This window comes from Papio anubis, chromosome 1 (genome assembly GCF_008728515.1).
Source record: "Papio anubis isolate 15944 chromosome 1, Panubis1.0, whole genome shotgun sequence".
Classification (NCBI taxonomy): domain Eukaryota; kingdom Metazoa; phylum Chordata; class Mammalia; order Primates; family Cercopithecidae; genus Papio; species Papio anubis.
The window spans coordinates 42,761,580-42,789,203 of record NC_044976.1 but is presented as its reverse complement, the minus strand read 5'-3'; the positions used below and the strand labels follow the sequence as shown (position 1 = coordinate 42,789,203).

Sequence of the window (27,624 nt, the reverse complement as noted above, 5' to 3'; positions counted from 1 at the left end):
GACAGGTGAAAGCCCACCCTCCAGCTCTCTTAGTGAATTGGACATTCTAAGGGGGCTGAGAATGGAAAGAGGGCAGGTTCTGAAGTATTTTTCTTCCAAGCACAAGCAAAGTTGAAAGTCAAGTTTAGTGATATTTGCATGAGGAATTTGTAGGACTGTGTGCTGTTTGCTACCAGTCTTAATCAACCTAGCTCCTAGGCCTACAACCACCTATGTGGCTAGCACAGTGCAGGGTGACTTTCTTTCCAAGTCTGTGAGAAGTGCATTTGAAACCTGGATAGCCAAAGGCCCCAGTTTTTTTTTTTTTTTTTTTGCCTAGAAGGGCACCAATTCCCCTGCTCAGCCATTGGAGTGGGTGGGTCAGGGCAGTGGAGGGAAGGAGACTAGTGTGCCCAGAGCCTCCCCACCCTGGAGGTTGGGTTCATCGTGATGGATCATCACAGTGAGGTAATGACTGATGGCATGTTTTTGTGTCAGACTGGAGCCTTGTCCCTAGTGCAGGGTGGCCTGAGGTCTGAGATGCCCTGTGGCGGAACATATTTGGGTCCTATCCAGGTGGCAGTTATGGGGGCAAACTATGTCATGGCCTCCTTCTGTGAGGTAAGGAATGAGGGTATTGCCTTCTGCCAAAGCAGAAGAGTCAACTGAGGCCGTAGTCAGGGTCTCAGTCCTGTGGGCACGAGGGCAGTGGGTCAGCTTCCTGGCCATAAAAAGTCTCTTGATGGGTAAGGTCGGCTCAGAATCAGCCCAGGCTCCCAGTGCACAGTGGGGGCAGGGGTGGAGGTTCTGAAGATTGTATAGGAATTCTGGGACTTAGAGTTATAGTCTGAGCTCAGAGAGAATGGGAACCAGACCTTCTGCCCTCCCTTCAGTTTCCCTGGAGCCCTCTCGTCAGCAGAGGTGCACCAGGTTAGCCCCAAGAAGGCAGCGTGAGTTGATGGGGTCATGTTTCAGCTGCAGCTAATCCAAGTCACTCGATATAAATCTCTCCCTGCTGCCTCTCCCCTCCCTCACATCCCCAACCCACAGACAGGGAAATGAATCCTGGCCCTCACCCTGAATACATCATGGCAGGCTTGCCTCTAATGAGAGAGGGCCATTCATTGTGGGGTGAAGCTCCCTGCAGAGCCCGGGATGCCATTAATTAAAGAAGAGCCACCTGAAGCCAGTCGTGCGGTGCAGCCTGCCACGCTCAGATGGAGTGGTGGTGGGGTAGCCTCGTTAGCCTGACAGCTCCTTGGGCTGAGAGTTCTTGGGCTTGGAGGAACGAGAGGTGCTCCGCCTCTGCCTGAAGCCCCTGGGGCTAGCCTACTCACAAACGTGAAAGCCCCCTCCTGCGCATGTTCCCGGGCCCAGAACTGGCACTAAAGGGGCTCCTGATGGTGGGCTTGGCTGGGGATTAACCATTTCCTAGATGCAGGCCTGAGGGTAGGAGCAGGTTTCTTTGGAGCCAAAGCATCTCTTCTGGTTCCCAACCTTAGCTCCCTTCACACTTACCCATGTGATCCTGGAGCTGCAAGTCAACAGGCATCTCACCCCGTGTCCTTCCTTCGGAGCCTGAGTTTGGGATAGTTGCTCTGCTCTGGAAGGACTTTGTGCCTCAGTGGGGGCTGGAAGAGAAGCTCTGCTGTCTGGTCAACAAGCACAGCCCCTCTGTGGCAGACAGGGCCTCTGGCGTTTTACTTTCTGGGTACTTCTAGGCTGTAGGGTGGAACCCCAGTGGCAGCCTCATTTCCTCACCCCCTAGGAAGGTGTCAGAGGATCTAAATCATTGTAGTGATTATAGGAACCCCTGGAATGGAAATTCTGCTCAGTGAAAACGCTGATAAAAGATAAAGATACTTGCTTAATGACTGATCAGGCTTCAAGATGTTCAAGGCAGTAGGAGCCTCATGCTTTGGCCTGAGTTGATAACTGAGTGGTTCTTTACTGCTTAACTGGTCCAGAAGTGAGTGTTGCTGCCTTGGTTCTGGCCCTGGATTTGATATGAGGCTCTCCCCTTGACCATAGATGAGAGTCTTGTCACCTCCTCCTTGCTGGCTGGAGGGGCTGTATGTTCTGAGACTTTCACCTTAGCCCAGAGTTGGGCTAACTCAGCCAGTCTCTGCCTGGTTTGTCAGGAAGACAAATTGGATCCTATGTTGGTGGCTCTTCAGGGCAGTCTTTGGAATTCTGGTTCTGTGCTCTGTGGCAGAATCCAGGCTGCTTCAGAGGGCCTCAGAACCAGCTGGACACCTGGCTGCACTGTATGACCTGTCTCTGCTTTCCTATAGCTTACCTGGCATGGAATAGAGGTTCCATGCAGCCTCCCACCAGGTCACAACCTCCTAGGTGGGGGACCTGGGCTCTACTCTTTTGTATTTTGAACGTTTTTCACCTTCGTAGGCCTTGGCCATTTGCTTGGGCCTTTCTGATCTCTGTCAGATAGAGAGTGAAGGCTGGAGGACCTTTTTTCTCAAGCTCCAAGAAGGAACCACTGGTGCTCATGGAAAATATTTTCCTTTGTATGAGATATTGTTTAGATCTATGTTTTTTTAAAAGCACTTTTTGAGCATCAGCTTGTTTTGGGGTCTTTAAAGAAAATCAAGGCCTGGCACAGTGGCCTACACCTGGAATCCCAGTGCTTTGGGAGGCTGAAGCGGGATTGTTTGAGGCCAGGAGTTTGAGGCCAGCCTGGGGTAGCATGGCCCCGTCTCTATTAGAATATATATATATATATAAATAAATAACCTGGTGTGGTGGCACATGCCTATAATCCTAGCTACTCAGGAGGCTGAGGCTGGAGGATTGCTTGATCCCAGGAGTTTGAGGCTGCATTGAGCTATGATTGTGCCACTGTACTCCAGCCTGGACAGCAGAGTAAGCCCCTGTCTCTTAAAAAAAAAAATTGAGGTATAAAATAAGTGCAGATGCATAAATACACAAATGTGAAGTGTATAGCTCAATATATTTTTATACAAGTATACACCTGGGTAACTACCACCTAGCTCAAGATCAAGAACCTTTTTCATCATCCCAGAAAGTTCCCTTGTGGCTCTTCCCAGTCAGTGATGCCTTCCCCTTGCCAACTAACCACTGTTTTGACTTCTTTTAGTTTTGGTTAGTTTTTACCTAATCTTGGCTTTCGTATAAACGGAGTCACACAAGGCATCCTCTTTTGTGTCTGACTTCTTTCACCCAGGCTAGAGTTCAGTGGTGTGATTTTGGCTCACTGCAACCTCTACCTCCTGGGCTCAAGTCATCCTCTCACCTCAACCTTCCGAGTAGCTGGGACTATAGGCACGTGCACTGCACCCAGCTAGGTTTTGTATTTTTTTTGTGGAGACAGGGTTTTGCCACATTGCCCAGGCTGGTCTCGAACTCCTGAGCTCAAGCAATCTGCCTGCTTTGGCCTCCCAAAGTGCTGAGATTACAGGCATGAGACACACCGCACCCGACCTGTGTCTGACTTCTTTTGCATAACATAATGTATAGGAGATTCATGTGCATTGTATGTATCAAGAATTTAGGCTTTTTATTATATTTCTATGTAGTATTCCTTCGTATTATACTACATTTTATTTTTTTGTTGGAACATCTCTTATACTTTATTGAGTTATTTAGTGTGTGTTTGCTGAATGAATATGTGAATCTTCAATTTAATATGAGAATCTCCCTATGTCCATTAGCTTGTCCCAATCCCCCTCACCCTTTCAAACCTAATTCCAGTCCTTTGGCCATGTGGTCTTCCCTGTCTATTCTGGAACCCACACTGGCCTCCCTCTTCTCTGAGGCCTTGTGATAGGGAGAGACGGGCCCCTGTGGAAGTGGCCTTTGAGCTGTATTGACTCATTTATTTATTCTTTCAGCAGATGTGTTGACTACCTGCTATGTGCCCTGCACTGCTCTAGGTATTAAGGATACAGCAGTGAATAAAGAAAGAAAACTTCCCAAACATCCTGCCTTCATGGAGTTTGCATTCCAGTGCTTGCAGCTGTCTGCCTTTTGGATCTAATGCTTGAAGAATCTTAGTCTTGTCCAGGCTCTTCTGTCCTTTGGGATTCTGCAGGAGCTAGATGGCGAGGGCCTTGCCACCTTGGCAGGACTTCTCTAGGGCTTGTGGCCTTTTATCTGCCTTTTCTGCTGATATTGGTACAGGTGACATTAGCTGCTGCTGCTTGGCAGTGAAAGGGTTTCTCAGTATTGGTGCTTCCCTTCCACTATCCTGGAGTCTGATTCCCTCTGTGAGAGGAGAGAATTAATCTCCAACTTTCCATGCCTGTAAGGTGAGTGACCTCTGTTTTGTCAGCGCTTGCCAATCTGTCCTCTAATTCCCAGCCAGGGTAATGGAGACATTACTTTGTGCTAAAGCAAACCACCAGTTCTCCTAGTGCAGATGCTGTGCAGATCCAGGCACTGGGAAAGACAGGTCACATGCGGAGACAGCTCCGCAAGTGTCTCTTCACAGATGCAGAGGCACATGAAGGCTACAGGGGTGTTGGCACCTGAGCCACTATGCTCCTGAACTGGGGCTGGCAGATGCAAGAGGCAAAGATACCCTGTCATCATATTCTTCTTATTCCCCAGCCATGCCATTAGGGTGGCTGCTTCTGTTTGGTCTGAATTAGGTTTCTTTGGTCAGGTTTCTAAGAGCACATGAGAGGCTGTGAACACCCCAGTGAAGAAGATGAGTCAGGGAGCAGAGGTCTTAGGATTTGAAGGCCAGGGAACTCAAGGCTTCAACTGGCATAGTGGCCCATGCCTGAATGATTTGTGGACTCTGGGGGCTTAGCTTTGTGGGGCTTTGGGAAGGGCAACTGTGAGTGGGTGGGATAAATTCTCAGTGTCCCTGGCTAAAGGGTGACACAACTCAGACTTGATAGTTCTGTAAAACTGTTTCTTCCAAAGCTTGCGAGGACGTTGGTTTGGGGAAGAAAGCCAGCCAGCCCAGAGAATCCCGGGAACCTGACAGGCCTTTTTCTCTGCGATTCTTTCTCGCAGGCAGCCTGAGGCAGCCTGTCTCTTTGTTAACAGAGTGACAGCAATGTGACACCATGGAAATAATTACTAACAAATCACGGTGCTGACTGCAAACAGCTCTCTGTCTTCAGAGGCATGTCAGGGTGCATTAGAGCAGGACTGGAGGAGCGGTGCATGTGGGGGCTGAGGCACAGCCTGCTCTCAAACACTCTCTTCTTCCCCCACCCTGACCCCTTCCTGCGATATCTGACTTTCTTGCTCTTGGCCTTACTCGACTAGGTCAGCTAAGGGGCAAGCTGGACAAGTGGCATGTAGCTGGTTTGGCTTCCTCTGGGCAGGTAGCTAGGACTCCCATTTTTGCCAAGGAGCACCTAGGTAGTGATGAGAGCCAGGAATTTTTCACTGTGGGGCCCCCGAAAGGTGGAAGGATGCTCTATTTTTCTGATTTACTCTCTGCCATTGAGACCAGCCTCACCTGCCAGTAGTTTGGGGTTTTGGGGTGACAGAATATTTGCTTCGGCTGGACCCAGATTGTGGAGGGAGCCTTGCATCTGTGTTGGCTCAGCTCTGGTTTCTTCTTCAATTGCCATAGTCAATTTTTGGTAAGTCGACTTTGTCCATTCCCTCTTGGTTAGCAGAGTGATTGTTCTGACTGTCAGGACTGTAAATAATGTTCCTGGTGTATGTGGCTGGAGGCAGCGCATGGGGTGGGGAAAGGAGTGGAAGGAGGAGCAGCATTCCGGCTCCCTCGCTCACCCCCTCCCCTCTCATACAATATTTATCCAGGGATGGGAGTCAGATGCAGCGACCTCAGGGGTCACCCAGTTAAATAGCTTCTGAACCTCCCTGCATTCTAATTGCTGCAGTTGTCCTTTGCTCTGGAGACTTCTCCTCCCCATTGTCTGCTGAGGCACACACTAATGGCTGTCCTCCCTGGCCCTGCTGGGAGGCACGGTGGAGGGGGGTGGAGAAGAGAGCTCATTGCTACCTTCCTTTCCCCAGGGATAAAGGAATCTAAGGCCTATTAACAAGTGGCTTTAGCTAGGAGGAGCACAGTCCCCTGCTTTCCTGGCCCCCTCCCTAAACCTAGCTGGAGAAGGAGGCCCAGGCAGTAGGCTTGGTTGATGGGGCCAAGGGGCTTTGCCCATTCTCAGTCCTATAACCAGAAACACGGGACTAGTGACTCCTCTACAGGCTATAGGAAGCCAGGGGACACACCCGTGAATGCTCATCTGATGAACGTCATCCTGTGTTCCCATGGTCCCACACACAGGGTTTGGAAGCTTCTAATGAGTGGTATTTCCTGTTGAAATTTGTTGCATTTTTCCCAAAGATTGGCCAAATGCAAAAGTCTGTTTGGTCCCCTGGAAGTTGATTTAGATGATTGCTCATGGTAGCAGATGTGTCCCATTCATTGATTTAAGAGTGGCATGTGCTATATATCTTCACAAGGACCTTTCAGTAAATACCAGTTACCCTCCACTGCAGCTCTTCCCTCCCAAGGAATCCTGTTGGAAATTGCCATTTAAGGTGCTGACCCCAGCATATCCCGGAAGTGCTGGCATTCCTGTAGTAGCCTAAAGTCAGCACCTGTTGAGAGCTGCTCTGGACCCTGTAAGTACTGTGCTGGGGACTATGGGGACTGCCAAGTGATCAGGACAGAAAGACCAGTACACATATACCTAATAATAGGGTAAGTAAGGTAGAGTATGAAGACACTACAATAAAGGCACAAAAGAAATGCTGTGAGAACCCAGAGGAGCACTGTAGAGATGGAATGGTAGTATTTTTTTTAGCACTAAACTTTGTTTTCTTTTGAACAGAATTTTAAAGCCCAGCGTGATCCGGTTGAAGGTGGGGAAAAGCCCAGCCCATTCTTCCTCTCCCATTCTTCCTCCTCTTCCCCAGGTCCGTGAAGTAGCCTGATGTTCCTCCTTGGAACCCTAGGACTCCATGGAACACACTTTAAAAATCACTAGCTTATTCTAATGCCCATCTAGAAGTCTTACTCTGTATAGGACAAGTGCCTATACCTCTTGAAGGAGTCAGGGGAGCTGGAATCAGGGCAGAGGAGACCAGCTAGAGGGTTAAGGGCACAGCTGTGTCTTGAGTACCTATTTGAGAGTGGAGGTTAGACTGCATCCCAGATCCTGAACACTAGGAGGATGCCTCTCTGCGGAGCCTCCAGAGGGCATCGTAGGCCACACAATGGCAGCTCAGGCATAGGGTCAAGATGGCCACAGGCCAGGGGAAGACTGTAGTGGGATGAGCGAGGTGTCTTAGAGACAGCTCAGTCTGCTAAGGAGCTCCTGGTTTCCCTGACCAAAAAGAGAATAGGTCATTAGCTGAGGCACTGACCAAAGTGTCCTGGAAACCTCCCACCACTTGCTCAGCCTCCTCTCCATACCCACTCCCTACTGGGGCTTCTGCCATTCCATCTGGGAAAGAGAGCTCAGGCCAGGCCCTGGTGGCAGTTCCAGCACTTCTACAGTCATGACAGGTGGGGCACTGTGCCTTTCCCTGATGAGTTGCCATGGAAAGGACACTGGAGAGGCACTTGTCTTACTGTTTCCCTAGAGAGGGGCTGGGGAGATACAAGTTATAGAATTTTAAGGACTATTTGTGGCACTGGGGAGGTGCTTGTCATATGGTTCCACAGGGTGTTTGTGGCACTTGTATGCTTCATGTGGTCTCCATAGGGAAGAAATGAGAGATAGTTGGCAGATAGGCTAAAGAGCCATGGAGCAGGGAGGCGCTATGTGCATATACAGTGCCTTTTGGAGACTTTGAGCAACTTTGGCACTAGGGATTTGAAGCTGGCTTTCCTTGGAAACACCAGCAACCTGGACCATGGGGCATCCCTCTGCACCGCCTGTGTTCTGGTTTCTGTTGGGAACTCTTCAGAGCAGCATGTCTGGGAACACTTCCAGCTGTGCCGCCAGACCCAGACGCAGGTGACGGCCTTTCGTCTGTACTATAGGGAAACCAAGAGGAAATTAAATGTCATTTGCCCCCTGCACAGCAGGTCGCTGCCAGATTAGACACTCCTGCTCAGAGCTGTGCAGAGGGCACCCGAGGGAGGGCTTATGCCTGCAGCCATGTCCTGTGAGCTGTAGAGACTCCCAGGTGATGGCCTGGCTCATTCCCAGGGCTTTCTCTGCCCAGCTGGGTTCACCCTGGCCTGGAGCCCAGCCCAGTGCTACATGGCAGCTGTGGCCCATGCCAGGCCAGAGGTGAATGTGTACCAGTAGAGGGTAATGGAGGGGAAGGGCTGAGCCTGGGGGTAGAGGACACACAGGAGACAGTGAGGTGATCAGCCCTGCCTCAAAGAAGCTGTGTGGCATTGTGGAAAGAACAGGGCTTTTAGAATGACGAGACCTGGTTTCCATTCCTGGCTTTACTGCTTTCTAGTTGTAGGGTCTTGGGAAAGTCACATTCCCACTCTCACTCCATTTCTTTATCTGTAAAATAATAAGGAGCTCTGGCTCCTGACATCTGTGGGGGAAATGTAGCTTCCTGTTAGGACTGGTGCCAGAGTTTCTCACCCCACCTCACCTGAGTCTGGAAGCATGGCCTGTAACCCCTTGCTGTGGGGCCTCACTGTGAAGTGAGTGAGCTGAAGTTGGTTGAGGTGGGGTGGGTGGTAAGTCTGGCCAGGAAGGCACAGCTGGTCATCTCTCCCTGCCTCAGGCCTTTCCTTCTTATCCTAGTCCTCTCAACAAGGCATCCCAAGGCCTTGATGAGATGAGTGAGGGTAACAGTGGCAAGACGAAGTGAGAAGCTTGCCAAGGTCACCCAGCCTCACTGTGGGGCTCAACCGGCTGCCTCCAGCCTCATACTTGCACTCTCGTCCGTGTTTGAGAGGACAGTGGGGCTTGTACCATGCCTTTCTGCCCTTGAAGTCCTGGTGGTAGGCCGTAGTTCTCAGCTCCGCAATGACATTTATTAACAGCGCTTTGGGAAAATATGTTTTAATATTGCCAGAGTTCTCCCTAGAAAACCCCCCAGCCCCTAGCTCACCCCCATCTGAAGCCTGGCTGCTGGTGGTGAAATTCATTAGTGTTCCCTGACAGGCAGTGGCGACAGAGGCGCTCGCTGTCGGCTTCCCGCTCCCTCGCTCTCGTGCTCCTGCTTCACGCACACTGATATTTAAAGCTGATGGGCTGCTTATAGACTTCTTGTACCATGACAAGTTTGGGGAGGGGGTTGGGGAGGAAGAGACAGACAAGGAGCCAGCTGTCATGCTGGTATTTCAAACAGTACTCTCTCCTGACCCTTCGCAGGCTCCAGCAAGTGTATCATCTTTCTGAAGCCTGTGGTTGGAATTGTAACCTGCAGCCGTCCCAGAGGATGGGGGCAAGTGTGGGGGCAAAGTGGGCTGATAAGTCAGCAGTGCATTCCCCCCAGGGCTGTGGGCCGGCAGCGGAGAATGGAGGGATCGCATGTGTGCACGCACGCGCACTTGCTTGAGCCTGGGGAATTGCAGCTGAGTCTGTGAGTACCCTCGACATTCCCCTCCCACCAGCAGAAGTGAGATGGCCACTTCTCAGTAGTCACTCCTACAGTGACCGTTCTGTGTCTGCTATGGTTATCTTCTAGGTGGGCCTGGAAGCTCTCTCAAGAGAGAAATCAAGTTCCATTAGCCTCTGTCTGAGGGTCTTGGGTCTCAGTGATACTCCTGAATATGAAGTGATTGGTTGAGGTAGAAAGCTCTCTCGTTTTGTGTCTGGCCTGGGGTCTTGGCTTTTGTTCCTTGGTATTTGTGTGCTGAATCTTTGGATTTGGAGAATGAGTCCCAAGGTGCTTCCTCTACTCATAACTCCTCCCCTCAGCCCAAGCTTCTTGGAATTCGTTTTGCAGCTGTAGAGTGGTTCTGGAAATTTCCCTTTTCCTGTCACCCCCAGCAAGCCTTCTCCAGTATCCTTTTCCTGACCAAGGCACTGTCTTGTCAATGCAGGTGGCCTGGAAGCATCTCCAAAGGCCATTGCAGGTTTGATCTTTTTTTTTTTTTTGAGACGGAGTCTCGCTCTGTCACCCAGGCTGGAGTGCAGTGGCGCGATCTCAGCTCACTGCAAGCTTCGCCTCCCGGGTTCCTGCCATTCTCCTGCCTCAGCCTCCTGAGTAGTTGGGACAACAGGCGCCCGCCAACACGCCCGGCTAATTTTTTGTATTTTTAGTAGAGACGGGGTTTCACCGTGTTAGCCAGGATGGTCTCGATCTCCTGACCTTGTGATCCGCCCGTCTTGGCCTCCCAAAGTGCTGGGATTAGAGGCTTGAGCCACCGCGCCCGGCTGCAGGTTTGATCTTAATCGATCTCCTTATAGCTGGAATCCCTTCTATGAGGCTTTATTTGTAAAGCATGTTTCCCTTGGTTGGCTCCTTTAACCCTCACAGAGCAGGGCATGGAGGTGAAGTCACTTACCCCAGGACACGTGGTCATTTGACCAAGTTATCTTAGTGTAGTGGGGCCGTGGTAGTGGGCAGGGGTTGAGCCGCATGCCGCACCATCAGGGGACTTTGATGGGGAGAATGAGTCCCAAGGTGCCTTCTCCATCTGTCACTCCAGGTCCTGCAGTAGGCGAGGTCACTGGGGAAAAGGCTAGGCTCCTCTCCTCCCTGTTCTTTTGCCTTGTCAGTGCCATCAGGGCTGCCATTGGCATCCTCAGTTTCAGGCGCAGCAGTGTGGGACTGTCTGTCTGAGGGGTTATTCACAGAACAACCTGGACCTCTTCTGTTGGAGTTGGAGCCAGGATGCCTTTTTTCTGTGTAGGCTGAAGTGTATTCTTGAACTGTCAAGGACCACCTTTGATGGGATCTGCTCCTATAGTATCCCCAGCCCTCCCCAGCACTTTGTCCTGTAGGCTGCTAGCAGGGGTTTATGTCTTGGGGCTGATGTCCTTGGGCAGTGCTTTTCTCTTCCTGTTCTTGCTGATTCCTATCCTGGCTAAAGGCACTGAGTGCTAGGCCTGCCTGGGGCGGGCCCATGCTGTGTCTTCTGACATGGTGCATCTCGCAGGTGAGATAGATACTAACCAGCTTTGATAAGTAGGAGGCTCATGCATTAATTTTTTATACATCAGCAGTGGCCAAGTGAGTGAATTCAATTATGAGTCTGCCTTCTCTCTACCCTCCTTCGCTCAATGTGGTAGTTCAGAGCTGAGACTAAGGAACCTGTTGAAATGAGAAACCCCTATTTCCTAGCTTGACCCCCTCACTAATTCGGGTTAAATTGCTATGCTGTTGCAGTGGTGACACATTGTGTCTGCCTCTGTTTGTATAAGAGGATGCGGTGGGGGAGGAAGGACCAATTTGTGCAGAGATAAAAGGTGTCACGGGCAGATAACTAACGTCCCAGCCTCGTGCCTGCTCTCATTGTTGCTCAATTTGCTCCGTGTGTAAGCTCAGCCTTCCCCTCTTTCTTCCTTCCCTCCCCTTGGTCATATTTTACCTCGATGCCACAGTGTAATGATGCCCTGCGTAGTGGGGGAGGAGATAGGCACCTCTGGCTGACAGCCCTTCCTGATAACCAAATTCCAGCCCATCCATCACTAGCTACTCTCCTCAACTTGAGGAAAAGTGATCGTGAAAGGCGGGCCGTTTATCACCCAGGGTCTGTTTATCTCCTCTGGGTGGGGGAACGGAAACAGGAGAGACAAAGAGCTGTGTCCCCAGCTAAGTGCTGCCTCGGCTGGAGTAGCCTGAACATGCTGGACACAGACTCACATCGTGCTGCCTGTGGAGGCTCTGACTAGATAGGACTCCCTGACTGGGATCCAGTGGGAATGGGCCCTTTCCTAAGGCGCAAGACTTGGAGAGAAGCATAGGAAATCGTGGCAGTTAGGAGCTGCAGGGTTGCCCACGACAGCATTCTTTGAGAGTGTATTGGAATGAGCAAGTGTGGCAACTCTGCATAGAAGCAAGCCCACCCACCCCTCACAGGTATCCCTGTGGTAGGATCTTCCAGCTGGCTGGTTGGTTGGCTTCTACTGGCCCACTGCTCCCCAAACCTGGGCCTTCTGTGCTTCCATGGTCCAATGATGACTTTGAAGAAGACAGAGCCTCTCCACACTCCGTCATTTCTGCATATCACATGGAATACAGTAGTTTGCTCCTGCAGGCAAATAGTATGTGCCTGTCCTGGAGCTGGCAGGCACCAGGACTGCCAGCCCACATCACTCCAAGATCCAGGTACCACAGCCTTTCTTGAGAGGGAGAAAGGAGCCAAGGAGGCCTCCAGAGTCTGCTGGTCCCCTTCCTCTTCAAATTTTTGAGTCTGCTAAAAGTGAGAATGACATGCATCTCCCTGAGTTGGGTTTGCCCCTAAGTCTTGAAGAGATGAAAGCATGGAAGGCAGAGTGTCCATCACCTTTTCCAGCATGGTGCCTGCTCTTTTGCTGGTCCTAGCTGTTGGCCTGTCTGCCAGTCTGTCTGGCAGACCTCCATGGATGTGCAGCTTTCCTTGCCTCAGCCTAGCAGCTCTCCCCCCACGTCTGCCTCATCTAATCTTCAAAGCTGAGTTCCTGCTCACAATAGCTTCACCGTGGCCATACCCATTAGCGACGGGGGTGTTCCCCTAATGAGCTACTCCCCTGCCTTGGCTGGCGCCGGGCTAGCCACACCTGTTTGCCATCAGGGCTGTCTCGGGCCGAGCCAGTGTGGCTCAGTTGCAGGTGGTAGAGCTGAATGAGGGGTGGGGTGGGGAAGGCTGGCTCCTTTTGCTTTGTGCTGTGTGCTTATGGGGGTGAGGGGCAGTTTCTTACACCCCTGTTTCCTCTATATTGTTCTCTTCTTTCTAAGCGGGGGGAATGCTCTTTGCTTTCTTTTCTGTTATTCAAAAGGAGTAATAAAGGAACTTGAGTATCTTGTCTCTTCTAATTTTCCCCTGGATGGAGTAGAGAGGATCTGGCTAGGGTCTGAGGGTAGGGTTTGTTCATCTGTTCTGGTGACCCTGAGGGGCTAATGTGGTGATAGCAGGTCATATGATAAATGCCAAGGGTGGACCACCTTTCTGGCCTTAGACCCCTAGTCTTTGGAAAGCAATCATGTCCCTTGAGCCCACAGGCAGGATTGGGGGACCCTTCCTTAAAGGGGCCTCTTGCATTCATGAAACTGAAGGAACTTTTGGTTTGGTTGAAAAAAATCTCATTCCTTTTTATGGCCTGGACATAATTGGCTCTTTTCTATTGGCCATCAGTGATGTCATTCCGGCCCTCATAAAGAAGGGGAAATCACACCTGTGGACTCGGTGCATAAAATTTCATTGGGCAGCAGTAATAAGCATGACCAGATGATGTTTGGGCAGTTGGGTTGCTTTGTGCCCAGTGAATCCAGCTGCATGGAGACCTGGGCACCATAAACCTGCCTGCACATTCATGCCCGCAGGCTAGTCCAGGGCCCACTGCCAGTGGCTCTTTTCTTGGAATCAAGATCTGGTAGGAATGTACAGCATTCAGACCCTTTGTCCCTGGGGCACTTTTTTTTTTTTTTTTTGACAGTTTGATGGAACCATGTACCCACTGATACCCACTGACCTTAGGCGCTTAAGAACCTTGAACCCAGGCGTGGCCTTGAGCAGTGACCACTATGCTACTTGCTTCTCTAAGGCCCCAGGCTTTGCCTTCCCAGGGACTGTAGAGAACCCTGAGTGTATCTATACAGCTTATGCCTGTGCAGTCAGAAGCTTTGGGTTCCATTTCTAGTACGACCCTTGGCTTGTTGTTTGAGCAAATCCTTTTCTTCTCTGAGCCTCAGTTTCCTCTTTTGTGTAAGGGATGATGACCACTGTAACCCACCTTCCTCACAGATTTTCTGTCTTGATCCTCTCTAAGCTGGGGTAGGGTGTGTGACAGAGATATGTAGCTGTCTTCCCATGAGGCACCTGCGAGCTCAAATTCTGGCATTTGGTCCTATGTCTCTCATGAAGATGGGACTGGGCCCTGCCACATTTGTATGGCTTGTGTCTTGGAGTCATAGGGCTAGGACCACCCAGAGGACTACTCAGCAACCTGAATCCCTGTGAGTGAATCTGCAAACTGCGTGTGTACCTGCAAGTCGCTAGAGCCCCTGAGTAAGAGTTATAGTGCCTAACCCCCATGTGCATCAGTCAGACATGGAATTCAGAATGACACTCAGGACTGCTGCTGAGCCATATCTCAGGCTGAGTATCCAACCTGACAGTCTGGTCTGTCCTCAGTGTGGCCCCTCTGGGATAGGTCTTCCTCTGAGAAGGATAGGTATGATCCCACTGACCTAGACCCTTCCTAGACAGTGGAAATGTCTACAGCTGTGTCTTCCCTTAAAATTCTGCTAAGGAGAGAGCCCCTTCTTCTCCCAGGGCTAGCCAGAGCCAAAAGGACTGCTGGCCTGTGTCAACTAAAAGAGAGTGCTGCAGTTGGCTAGGGGAGAATAAGATTGAGGCTCCCTGCCTTTTGCTGGCCAGTCCCCCTGACCTATTCCCTTTGTAGATTCTGCTGCTTCTGGTGGCCCCCTTCACTCATAGACCTTAATGTGATTTTTCTAAAATAGCTGAGTTCAGCAAGGATTTTCACAAATACCAAGGATAAAGAACATGAAAGAAAGATTGAAGGAAATAGAATTATTGTCAGATTACAGTTCTGCTTTTTAGGCAACCACATTCTAGCTCCTAAGGCTACCTTTCATCCTTAAAAACCCTGCCTTATTTCCTCATGTTCTTGGTCCTTCATCCCACATGGGCACATCTGTCTGGATACCCCTTCATCATCTTGGCCTCAGCCAGAATTTCCCTTCCGGGAAACTGACCAGTTGTAGTTAATGTCACTGTGCCACTTGGATGTTTGAGAGTAACCTGTGCTTCAGGTGAGATATCTTGGGTCTTATAAAAGTAAATCCTTACTATACAGTGCCTGAATCAAGGGGATCAATTTTCTATTAGTATCTGTCAAATATTTGAAGGGTAATGGAGGGAAGGCTGGATGGCCTTGAACTTTCTGGAGTGGAATCAGTCATCTTAAGTGGATTCTTGTAGCCAAACTTTCTAGAAAAGGATTTTGCACTTGTAATCTCCACTGTCTTATCTCTCACTCTTTCCACACTTTGCAGATTGCCTTCCGCCTCCCACACTCAGCCCACTGATCCCCCTTTCACGAAGATTATTTGTGACCTTCTCGTTACTAAATCCATTGGGTTTTTCCCAACTGTCATCTTGCTTGACCACTCTATGGCAGTTGACACTAATGACTTACATTTCAAACTCAAAAATCAGTTCTATATATTCCAGAAAGGGGAAGCACGCTTTTATCACAGTTTAGATTGACCACAGGTAATATGAAGTGAGGTCAGAAGAGCATGTCTGACTTTAGGTGTCTAATACTCTGAGAAAGGTCTGGGGCCTTGCCCTTTGGGAATGGGGATAGGTTGGGTAAGTCCTGACTCATGGCATATTGTCTCCTGAGGAACTCTTAAAGTTGATAAGGGTATGTGGGTTGGAGAAGGGTACTCTCATGGAAGCTTTCTAGACTCTCAGATCTTGGAAGGGTTCTGTGAGGAAAAGATGGAAGTCTTTTTCTCTGTATTTTCTAAAGACATACTTTGGACCCACGGGTAGATGTTACAGGGAGACAGACTTTAGTATTTAAGGAAGGATGTTCTAAGAATCGAGTCCAAAATTAGATCTGGCCGCTTCATGAAGTGAGGTCCTTGTGTGTGATGATGGTCTGATGGAGGTAACCTGGTTTCATTTTAGCTCAATAAAACTTGCAAGGCATTAGCCTGGGCCCTCTGCTCACCTCACTCTATACTGTTCCCAGGTGATCTGATTTACTCTCCTGGCTTTAATTTTACTTAGGTTATGTGAATGATTACATTAATAATGATATTAATGATTTGGCAATCTGTATTCTTATTCCAGACCTCTCTTCAAAACTGGATATCCAGTTGCCTCTGAGACACCATTTCACTGCCAAGTATCTCCTAGGCACCTCAAACTCAGCAGACATCGAGTGCTTATTGTGTGTCAGGCGTATATCTACAACTGCATTCCCAACCTCATGCTTCCTTCTAGTGGCATACTAAAGATGGGGCAGGGGAGCAGTTCCCCCCGAGTTTGGGCAGAAAGTGGATATGCTACAGGTAGAGCATTTAAAAACCGTAATAAAACTGATCAAATACTGGCTTGCTCCAGATGTCACATAGGCTCTCCGTGCCACTGCGTCCTTCTTTGGATCCATCTTAGTGAGCAGCATGAAGCTAGCAAGCAGAGCTCTACTGTTTTCTCACTGGGTCCCACATTTTATTTAGTCACCGGGGCCTCCTTTACATCTTAATGTCTGTTCCTTGATCACCACCTTTACCACTACTGTTTCTCTGTCCTGGCTCCTACCCTGCTCTTTTAGTCTATTATTTTTGCTGCCTCTAGAACAGTCTTGGTAAATCACAACTCATCAGAGGCTCTCCATTGCCTGTGACAAAGCTCTTCTCTTAGGAATAAGACTATGATCTTTCCTGGCTGCTATTTCCAGTATTGTCTTCCTCCATCCTTGCATATGCCCCCACGCTCCAACTTAAGGCTGTTTTTGTCTTTCTTTCATTGCCTGTACCTCTGAACAAACTGAGCCCTTTATGGGCAAGAGTTACATCTTACTTTTTGACTCGTAAGTTCCTGACCCTCGTTAAGCATCAATGCATGTTTGATTGAGTGGATTTGTCTGAGTAAAACAGCATCACCAACTAGAGGGGGAGATCGTTGATAAATTCTAATTTAAAGAAAAAAAACAAGAACAGACCCTTAAATTCTGACCTCTTCTTATCCTTCTGCCTGGCCTCTTCTCTATCTGAAACAAACCTCTAGCCAGAGGCTTAAATGTGAGCTGAAACCCCTGCTCATCTATCTCTAAATCATATGCTCTGCCTTTCTCTCCTCCTGCCTTGTCTGTCTGCCTCTCTGCTGTAGCAAAACAACAAACCAGTGCATAGAAAGAACATAGGCTTTGGAGTCAGACAGAACTGGGTTCAGTTCTTGGCACTATCATGTTTTAGCTGTGGGACCTTGGGTAACCTCTCTAAATCTCATTTTCTAGTCTGTAAAATGTAGACAACAGTACCTATGTCTCAGCATTGCATTGAAGATGAAATGTGAAAATATAAGGTGCTTGGCATACTGTAAGCCATTAGGAAATAGTGGCCTGCTGCTGTTATTTCGAAAAGAGTTTTTGGGCTCTCACACTTGGATCTGAGGGCTAGAGCTGGAGTCCGGTGTCCATGGTGCTGGAGGTGGGGTCCCTTTCTTTGGTGGGGTGGGACTCATGGCTAATGGATTGATCTTTTGAGATCTGTTTGTCTCATAGGCTCTGTTGGACTTCCTATCTTAAGACTTCATACCTGGGACATGGATGCGCCCAACTTGTTCTCTCTTCCCTTTTTTTGTAGGCTCCCAGGCCAGTGCCAGTACTTGGGCTTGCCGGTGGCGGATTACTTCAAGCAGTGGATTAATCTGAAAAAGGTACTGTGTCTGAGCCCCAATTGGGTGCTTCCCCTGGTGCTCTTGTGCCTCAGAGCTCCTGTCCTTTGCTTTCTTTTCTTATATCTGTTCTCCTTCCTTTTCTTTTTGTTCTTCTCTTTTCTTAACCTCTTCCTTTTCCTTAGCTAATATGCACTGAAATGTGGTTATTTCTGACAGTGGAGAGCTGCTTGGGGACCAGGCAGCTGGGCAGATTATGACACTGCCCTAGTTGGTGTCCCCCAGACATGCAGAGAAGTCCCAATTGAGGAGATTTTTGGGGGCTCTTGCTCAGAGCTGAGTCTGTGGGCAGAGTGCCTTGTCTATAGGAGAGACGTGGCACTAGCTGAGCCTCCGGGAAAGTATTCTCCTTTGTTGTTATCATGGATGTGGCCTCTGACCCTCCTGACTGGTCCTGATATATCACTCTGGTTGGGAGGCAGAGTTCATTTAAGTTGGCTTTGTTCCTGCCTTGCTCCAGGAGAGCCTGGTTCATGTGAGGAAGAGCCATGGAATCTAGAGTCCAGTTCCCTTTGGACATGAGGGCAGAGACTGGAACTCATGTAGCATCAAACATCTGGGGAGCTGATGCTGAGGCTATGGACTGACAAGGACCCTGTGTGGCTAGGAAGAGAACGAATCACTTAGAAAACTGTACTTTCCTAGCAGAGTATCCCTGCTCTAGAGGGATCCTTGCTCTGGGAGGCCCAGTGCACTAGGGAGACTCACCTCCATAAATCATTCTGATCTAAGGGCAGCAGTCCTGGAGCAGCCTCAGGAGCTTCATGCTACCAGTCAGAGGAAGCTCAGAGAAAAGAGAACACACCAGGGGTCAAGGTAGTGGCTCCCAGGGCGCTTAGAGAAGAGAGAGGTCAAGGAGGGTGAGGCTAGGTATGGCAAGGATTTGAGTCTTGACCTGGGCATTCAAGGAAGGTGGGATATGGATAGGAGGAGAAGAGAATGCTTTCTCGGCAGGGAGGGCAGCATGCTTTTGGTGTGTGTGGGGGCTGGAGCTAAGCAAACATGTGGAGTAGCAGTGGAAGAGAAAGCTTTATAAGTATTTGTCCCACACTGACAATGACCTTGGACTTAGTTCCATACTTTGTGGCATCATTTGTGAAGTCCTTTGCTTTCCACTGGTGGACAGGTGCTTTGCACTTGGCTTGTTTGCAGTTTGACTCCTACCCCCCTTTCCTGGTGATCTCCCACGAAACTGGGCAACTGCTGCTTACTACTCCTCTTATGCTGAAGAAGCTAGGCACTGCCCTAGCTTTGGGCCTTGCCCTATGGCCTGCCTTCTGTCTGAAATGTCCCTCAGTCATCTTCATCGACATATTCCCTGCCCTGGAAGATTCAACTCAGTTATCACTTCTGAGAAGCCCAGCAGTCAGTCTCTTGCCTTGAGGTTCCTTGGCACTTGGGAAATCACTTATCTCAGTTGAAATTGAATCCATGTGTACTTCCTTCCACACATGGCCATCTGGATCACAGAGATGAAGTCTGGTTCCTCTCTGTGTCTCCAGTGACTGGGCCAGGGCTGGGTATAGAGTATGTGCTCAGTGAGTAATTGCTGGCTGACGGATTCATCTTTGAGGACTAGTTCCATAGAGGTCCCCCAAGGCAGAGCTAGGCATGTGGGTGGGGCTAGGCGTGTGGGTGTGGCGAGGCATGGACCCCGGAATATAGCATACCGGCTGTCAGAGCACATCTGAGCTGCTTGCTGGCCTCAGCAAATGCAATGTGAAGGCCCGGCCAGGCGAGGCAGGCGCTGACCATGAACAATTACCCTGTGAAGTTCACTAGACTTTTTGGTGTATGGATAGCTCCCTGCCTCCAGGTTCCTTGGCAGAAAGGCAGGAAAGCAGCCAACCCATGTTGTAACATTGCCACGCAGGGTCACCTTGGTGCTGCTGGCCCAAAGGGTGGGGGTAGAGGCAGGCTGCCCAGAGTCTGTTCAGCTTGGTTTCCCTGCAGACTGTGCTGACCTGAAGAGGAAGGGAATAGATACAAGGGGAAACTGAGGACTCTGTTCCTAGTTGGCCTCGTGATTTCCTTGTGTGAGGTAAGCTGAGCAAGTCTGGGAGAACAAGGGGTCTAACCCCTTCCTCTCTGTACTCTAGCCACTTTGTATTGCAAGGGTGCTTAAAGGCCTGACAGGAGAGATGGCTTAACTCTGGACTTTAGCTCAGTCCTTACCAACAGCCATTCAGGACATAGAGGCTGCTGAGTCCTGGAGGCCCCCCAGGGGCATGGTACTCTTTCTGACCTTTATGCTGTGTGACTTGGTGCAGGCTGCACTAAGATTCCTGCTTAAAAAGAGTAATGATAAAAGCAAAGCCAGAGAGGTCATTGTCAAGGTTGTATGAATATTATGTAAAAGCCTTACTCCATGCCTTGTGTCCCCTGTGTGACCCAGGCTCTGGTTCTCTACAGGGTCCTCTCCTGTCCTTGATCTTACTTTGTGTTTCTCCCTTCCCTTTCTTCTCTCCTCGTCCTCCACTCCCCTAGCAGAGCATTACTCCTTGAGAAAGGTGGGGAAGGTCCTGGTCTGCTTGGTCACCTGAGACTTGCCTAGTGAGTGAGCAACTGGGGATGAATTCACCATGCCTATTTCCTAAGACCTCTAATCTGAGAAGAGGCAAAATGTCTTTCAGCTGCCCTTACTTCTCCAGAAATGGTGTGGGTTGCATCAGGAAATAGGCACTTTTCAATGGCCAAGTTTCCCCATCTCCTGCTGCCACCTACTTCCCCTGTAGCAGAGTGGAGCAGGCCTGTGTTTGCTGACATTTGGAACGTCATTGAATGATCTTATATTCTTATTGAGCTGTCAGCATAGAGAGGACTTGGGGCCCTGCTCCCAGCTCCCTCCAGGAGATCAGAGCTGTCACTGAGGGGCCACAAGAATAAACACACACACACACACACACACACGCACATGCATAAATATACACATGTATATGCATGTGAATACATACACCCCAAGTGAGTATACTCCAGATTGCATGTCTGTATCCATACATGCGTTCATGTATATGCACATATTCATACAAGCAGTGACCTGCAGAAGTATTTGGAGACATACCCAGACATGAAGGTGTTTATACATATGTATTCATAAGGTATAAAGATATGTGCACACAAGTAAACAGACATATGTATAAAATATATATATCTTCATCAGTAAATGAATATTCTTTTATTTTTTTTGTGAGACGGGGGATGGGTCTCACTCTGTCATGCAGGCTAGAGTGCAGTAGTACAAACACGGCTCACTGCAGCCTTGACCTCCCGGGCTCAGATGATCCTGTCACTGCAGCCTTGACCTCCCGGGCTCAGATGATCCTGTCACTTCAGCCTCCCAAGTAACTGGGACTACAGGTGCCCATCACTATGCCTGGCTAGTTTTTGTATTTTTTGTAGACATGGGGTTTTGCCATGTTGCCCAGGCTGGTCTCAAACTCCTGGGCTCAAGCAGTCCGCCCTCTTCAGCCTCCCCAAGTGTTAGGATTGCAGGCATTAGTCACTGTGCCTGGCCAATAAATATTTTGAATGCCTTCTGTGTGCCAGGTACTGTGTGAGGGCCTGGGGATATAAGAAGGTAGATGCTGAATAAATAATTTTAGTTGCATTGAGTAACACTAAACAGTTCAGAGTCATGGATCATATAAGAAGGAGCTAACTTAGTAGGGTGGGGTCAGAGAATTGTTCCCTGAGGAAGGATGTCTAAGCTGAGACCTGAAGAGTGAGTTGGAATTGACTAAGCACAAAGTAGCGTGTGACGAGAGACTGAGGTGAGGAGAAGCCTGGCAACTTTATGAAACTAGAATGTAAGTTCTAGGAGGAGAAAGAATTTGTGTCTCTTGTTCACTGCTCTACCGCCATCACTCTGAATAGTTCCTGGCACACAGATGTTTAATCCTTATTTGTTGAGTGAATGAATGCCTAAAACGTAGTGAAGGTGGCAAAAGGAGAGTGGCATGAGATGAGGCTAGAAGGAAGTCAGGAGCCTATAGACCACACTTTGATTTTGACCTTGATGTTTAGGGTAAGAGGAAGCTATTAAAGGGTATTAAATATAAGAGGGGTATCATCTGATTTGCATTCTAAGAAAGTTCTCTCTGGCCGTAGTGTAGAAGGAGTTAAGAGCAGATACAGGAGACCAGTTGCTGGTTTTTCTTTATAGGGCTATGGCATTTTTAGGTGGGACAAATCATTGTGTGGGTGACATTGCTGAACTTGTAGCATCCCCAGCCCCTGTTGATTGAATACCAATAGTGCCCCTCTCTGAGTCATTGTGATAATAAAAAATATCACCCCGTATACATTTCTAGTGGCCTGGCCAGGGTGGGAGTGGAGGAATACTGTCCTTGGTTGAGAACCACAGAATTAGGCTGTTTCTGTGGTCCAGGTGAAAGATGGTAATTACTTGGATTGAACTGATAGCAGTGGAAATGTAGAGAAATGGGCCAATTCCTGAGTATTAAATGGTATAGTCGGTTCTGCTATAATGCAACATATATAGATTTCTGAAAATCACTGTGCTAGAGAAAGTCATGCAATAAAAATTCAGTTAGTGACACATAAAAGAAAAGATAGGAATCTAATAAAAATGGTAGCATAGTTTTATACATTAATGCTTAAGAAATACATAAATACCACAATAAATACGGTACTTTACTCTGTAAAACCCCAAAGTTTGCTTATAGAAATGGGCATGAGAAGGGTTGCAGCTTGTGAGTTATTGTGAAGTAGTGGAAGAAGATCATCTGAAATCAGATGGAAAATTGTAACCAGATGAATGTGGTCCATAACATGCAGTGATCTAGGTGACTGGTAGATGTTTAAGACGTGTGCATGTATGTGTTTTATATATTCCTACCCAGCCCTGTTCAGTGAGGTATAGTTTCCTGTGTTTATCTAGTGTTTCTTGTGAACAAAATTGCACATAAGCAAATGTAAAATTTGTGTTACTATAAATTGTTCCCAATACATCAGTTGCATTGGACAACTTTGCTCTTTCAACGAGTATTATAGTAGCACTGATTGTATAATAAACAGGAAATGGTGATTGGTTGTGAGGGTTGAGGATGAAGGAGGAGACCATGATGACCCCGGGATTTATGATTTGAGCAACTGAACTGGAATGAGTTGACTGAGATAATGGGAGAAGGAGAAGTTTCAGGATTGGAAAAGAAGGTGAAGTCAATGTGGGGCATATGAGTTAAGATGATTTTGAGACATTGAGGAGGCAGTTAAGTACATAGGTCTGGGGCTCAGGGGTGAAGCCTAGATAAGAGATGCAGATTTGAAGACCAGGCATGGTGGCTTATACATATAATCCCAGTGCTTGGGGAGGCTGAGGTGGGAGGATAACTTGAGGCCAGGAGCTCAAGACCAGCCTGAGCAACATAGTGAGACCTCATCTCAACAAAAAAATTTAAAAATTAGCCAGACTTGGTGATGCGTGCTCGCAGTCCTAGCTACTTGGGAGGCTGAGGCAGAAGGATCCCTCGAGCCCAGGAGGTTGAGGCTGCAGTGAGCTATGATTGTGCCACTGTACTCTAGCCTGGAGTGCAAGACCTTGTCTCAAAGAAATAAAAAAAATTGGCAGTGTTATTGGTCTGTGATTGATAATTAAAGCATGAAAGTGGATGAGATTGCCAAAGAAGAGGGTATAGGGTGAGAAGAAAGCCTAGGACTGAGAAATATCAACATTTGCGAGATAGAGAAGGAATAGTCAGAAATAGAAAGAAAATATAATAAATAGTCCTGAATTACAGATTGCATTTTGTGTGCTAGACCTGTGTTTTCCAACATAGTTTCCACTAGCCACATGTGGCAGTATATCACTTGAAACATAGCTAGTATGACTGAAGAACACATTTTAAATTTTATTTAATTTTAATCAATTTAAATGAAAAACTTTCTTGGCCAGGTGCAGTGGCTTATGCCTGTAATCTCAGCACTTTGGGAGGCTGAGGTGGGCAGATCATCTGAGGTCAGGAGTTTGAGACCAGCCTGGCCAACATGGCAAAACTTCCTCTCTATTAAAAAAAATACAAAAAAATTAGCCGGATGTGGTGGCAGGCACCTGTAATCCCAGCTACTCGGGAAGCTGAAGCATGAGAATCATTTGAACCCAGGAGGCAGTGTAGGTTGCAGTGAGCCAAGATCGTGCCACAGCACTCCAGGCTGGGCAACAGAGTGAGACTCCATCTCAAAAAAATTAATTAATTAAAAACTTTCTTGAAAAATTTTATGTTTAGTACAACATGAGTTGGTGAATCTACATTTTAAACTGTTAATTGTATAAAATCTAAATACAGATTAAGTATTTCCTTTTTTTTTTTTTTTTTCCTGAGACAGAGTCTTGCTCTGTTGCCCAGGCAAAAGTGCAGTGGCATGATCTTGGCTCACTGCAGCCTCTGCCTCCTGGGTTTAAGTAATTCTTGTGCCTCAGCCTACCAAGTAGCTGGGACTACAGGTGTGTGCTACCATGCCAAGCTAATTTTTGTATTTTTAGTAGAAACAGAGTTTTGCCATGTTGGCCAGGCTGGTGTCCAACTCCTTGCCTTAGCAATCAACCTGCCTTGGTCTCCCAAAGGGCTGGGATTACAGGCATGAGCCACTGCGCTTGGAAGATTAAGTATTTCTGGTGAAGTTTTAGCATCCCAATTGAGATGTACAGTAAGTGTAAGTTATACATCAGATTTCGAAGACTTGGTTTAAAAAAATGAAAAATGTCTCATAATTTTTTGTATTGATTACATGTGAAATAATATTTGGCTATACTAAAATAAAATAAATTATTAAAATAATTTTATCTGTTTCATTTTACTTTTTAGTGTGGCTACTAGAAAATTCTGAGTTTCATATGTGGCTCACATTATATTTCTATTGGACAGTGCTGTGCTAGACACTATGGTTATGTACCTACATTGTCTAGTCCTCACAGGACCCAGTTCAGTGGTTGCTATTATTTTTCACATTTTAAGGTTGAGAAAACCAGGGTGTGGAGCAATAATGAAACTTGCTGAATGGTTTCATATTAGTACGTGGCAGAGCTTGAACTTAAATTTAATTTTGCTAAATGCTGAAGAGACAGAGAGAGTAAAAAAGTGATAGAGGAAGAAAGGTCATAAGAGTGTGGTACTGCAGAAACCAAGAAAAAGTGTTTCAGAAGAAGAGTGGTCAGTTCAGAGAGGGCTGCACAAGGGGAAGACTAAAATATGAGCCCTGAACTTAATAACAGGGGCCTCAGTGATCTTGGTCCTGAGTGGCATGATAGGGACAGGAGCCAGATTGGAGTGAACTAAAGAGTAAATGAGAAATGAGGAGATAGAAAAATTTCAGCCTTTTCAGAAACGTTGCTTTGAAGAGAGAGAAAGGACAAGAGCTGTGGCGGGGCAAGTGGGGGTTAAAGCGGGTTTTGTTTTTAAGGTAGAAGATGCATTTTTCTGTAGGATCTATTAGAAAAGGAAATCCTGTTGAAGGTGCAGGAGGGAGAAGCAGCCAGTAAGGGAGGCATCTGAGGAGGTGAGAGGAGAAGGATTGGAGAACCTAGACTCTTGAAATGGGCTCTCTTTAGGAGGAAGGTCCCTGCTTCTACTGGGACAAGAGGGAAGGAGAGGAAGATGCGCACAAATGGAGGTAGGTGGGCTTATAGATTTGGTGGCAGCAAGTTGAGGTAGTTACCATCTGATGGCTTTTATTTTTCTGTGTGAAACAAGATGAGTCATTTGCTGATCACTAATAGGGAAGGGCTGGGAGGGTTTACAGGATTGCTGTAGTTCTAGTAAAGAATAGATGTATGAACTGACTTGAGAAGTATAGTAGGATTTCTAGGCAGTGTTGAGGATCCAGTTGAGGTTGATTGTATTAATTCATTGTGGAACCACTCTGTTCAGTTGTATGACTTTTCTTTATTGAACCTCAGCTGCCTGGTTGTGGGCATGGAGAAAGTAGACATTTAGATTCATCCAGGGTGGAGATTTTCCTCAAGGAGGTTTGATGAAAGGGATAGGGAATTGAAAATATTGGTAAGACAGCAGTTGACAAGATGGATTATGGGATCTAAGCTGGATGTTGGAGGAAAAGAAGATAGCAGGGAGTCTGATGGATGTGGAAAAAGTAAATAGGTACCAATAAAATGAGGAACTGGTATGCTGGGTATAGTTTAACATGCCAGATGGAAGGATTAGAGATTATGGTTAGAGAATAGGTGTCTGAATTAGTGATTTCAGAGATGGGGCAGTTCTAGGTGTTGGCAGGTTCTGAGTCTCAAGGTATGGCCATGGAAATAGGTAGCTGATGTCGAATGGAAAAGAATGTTATTATGAATAAGGAATCAAGAAACAGAAAGAATGGATGAGACCTCCATAAGGATGTGAGTATGTGTATGTATGCATGCACGCATAAAATGTTTCCCTCTTGCATGTGCATGGACACATATGTATAAATGTAATACAAATGCATACCTACACACATAGCCACACAAGCATATGCACATCACACATATTTGCAAATTGTGTGGAATTCCCTCTGACGCCTGGGCCTGATAGGGTGGTGCTATGGTTTGGATGTTTGTCCTCTCCAGATCTCATGTTGAAATTTGATCCCTAATGTTAGAGATGGGACCAAATGGGAGGTGTCTGCATTGTGAATGAATGTATTAATGTCCTCCCTGGGGCAGGAGTGGTGGATGTCAGTGAGTTCTCACCGTATTCACTCCCAAGAGAGCTGGTTGTTAACAGCCTGGCACTTCCCCCTGTCTCAACTTGCTTCCTTTTGCCATGTGATCTCTGAACAAGCTGGCTTCCCTTTACTTTCTGCCTTGAGTGGAAGCAGTCTGAGGCCCTCACCCGATGCCCAATCTTTAACTTTTCCGGGCATCAGAATCATGAGCCAAATAAACCATTTTTTAAAAATAAATTACCCAGCCTCAGGTATTCCTTTATAGCAACACAAAATGGACTGAGGGAGGTGGGCTTCTGGAGAAGCAGGCAGGCAGCCTTAGGAGGATTCTGAGTCAGTCCTGGCAGGCAGGGCTCAGCCAGTCAAATCCAGCAGCTGTAGGGACAAGGGCCACCCAGAATTTAACAGACCCTGATATATCAGGGTATGAAGATTGCTGCTCCACTTTTCCTCTGCCATCTGTACACTATGCCTTGCTGCAATTTCTGGGTGCTCTAAAGAGGATAGGATTGGGACCAGCTCTTAAAAGAAAATCTTGGGTCCCTCCAAGAAGCATTCTGTCTCTCCCCCTCCCCTGGGAGGGTGCAGCGGGAGAAACTGCCGAAGGGAGGGTTGGTGTCTACGATTGAGAGCGACTTTTCCTGACCTTGGAGCATTCAGAGTCCCAATCAGTGCAGTAATAAATTAAGGGCTTATGGAGGAATAAATTCTCGGCCTTAATGAAGTTCTTTGCTGGGGGCCATAGGCAGGTCAGCAGGTCGGGATGATGCAGATTGGAGGCTTCAGCAAGTGGGCTGAGCTGGCTGGGAAGTCATCAGGAGTGAGGGCATCGAAAACCCTGCTAGTCAGTTCACTTTTGGGGAGCTGTGAGGATTAAGCTGCTACAGAAGCTAGGATGCTGTAGAAGGGTGGCTGCAAGGTGCTGGCCACAGAGCTCCTCTGCTGGGGCTTTTCAGAAGCTAACTTGGAAAAAAGAACAAACAAAAATGAAAACCAAGAGAGGTGTGAATAGCTAGGGGGCTCCGCAAGGTGTTTGGTTTTATTTTGGAGAGGGGGAGAGTTTGCGCTGAAGGCAGTTACTTCTGGGTCACTCTGAGGTCAGAACCAGACTGGGGCTGTGGTCTCGGTCTTGGGCATCATCCAAAGTGCAGAGCATTGTCTGTGGGGCAGTGGGCAGTTGTGGGCTAGTGTCCTGATGGGAATCTGCTCTGCAGGCCAAGTAGATCAGGGCCTTCATCTCTCTTTGGGAAAAAACACGTGCACAGAGCACTAGGTATAGATGAGGCGGAGTTGTGAGCACAGGCATAAGATAAGAAGAGAGTGAGTGGGAGAGCAGCCCAGAGTGCTTGCTGCTGGGTTTGATGCCGGAACCCTGGGAGGGATGAGTCTTGGAGGCTGGAGTCTACTGAATTGTAAGCTGAAACAAGAACCTGAGCCTTGAGACTCCAGATCCTGAGCTCTTTCCCCTTTCATCCCACTGTCTGCAACATCTGCTG

The 27,624-nt window shown here is 47.9% G+C and overlaps 1 protein-coding gene across 19 annotated transcripts in view; it reads left to right on the top strand.

Moving 5' to 3' along the window:
* The window catches only part of ERI3 (ERI1 exoribonuclease family member 3), a 135,902-nt gene that overhangs the window by 53,945 nt on the left and 54,333 nt on the right, over positions 1-27,624 (top strand). For all 19 annotated transcript variants that reach the window (XM_017960907.1, XM_021940768.1, XM_021940759.2 and 16 more), the window contains one exon: positions 17,365-17,437. In XM_017960907.1, the coding sequence (XP_017816396.1) occupies positions 17,365-17,437 (73 nt within the window). The remainder of the gene's footprint in view (positions 1-17,364; positions 17,438-27,624) is intronic.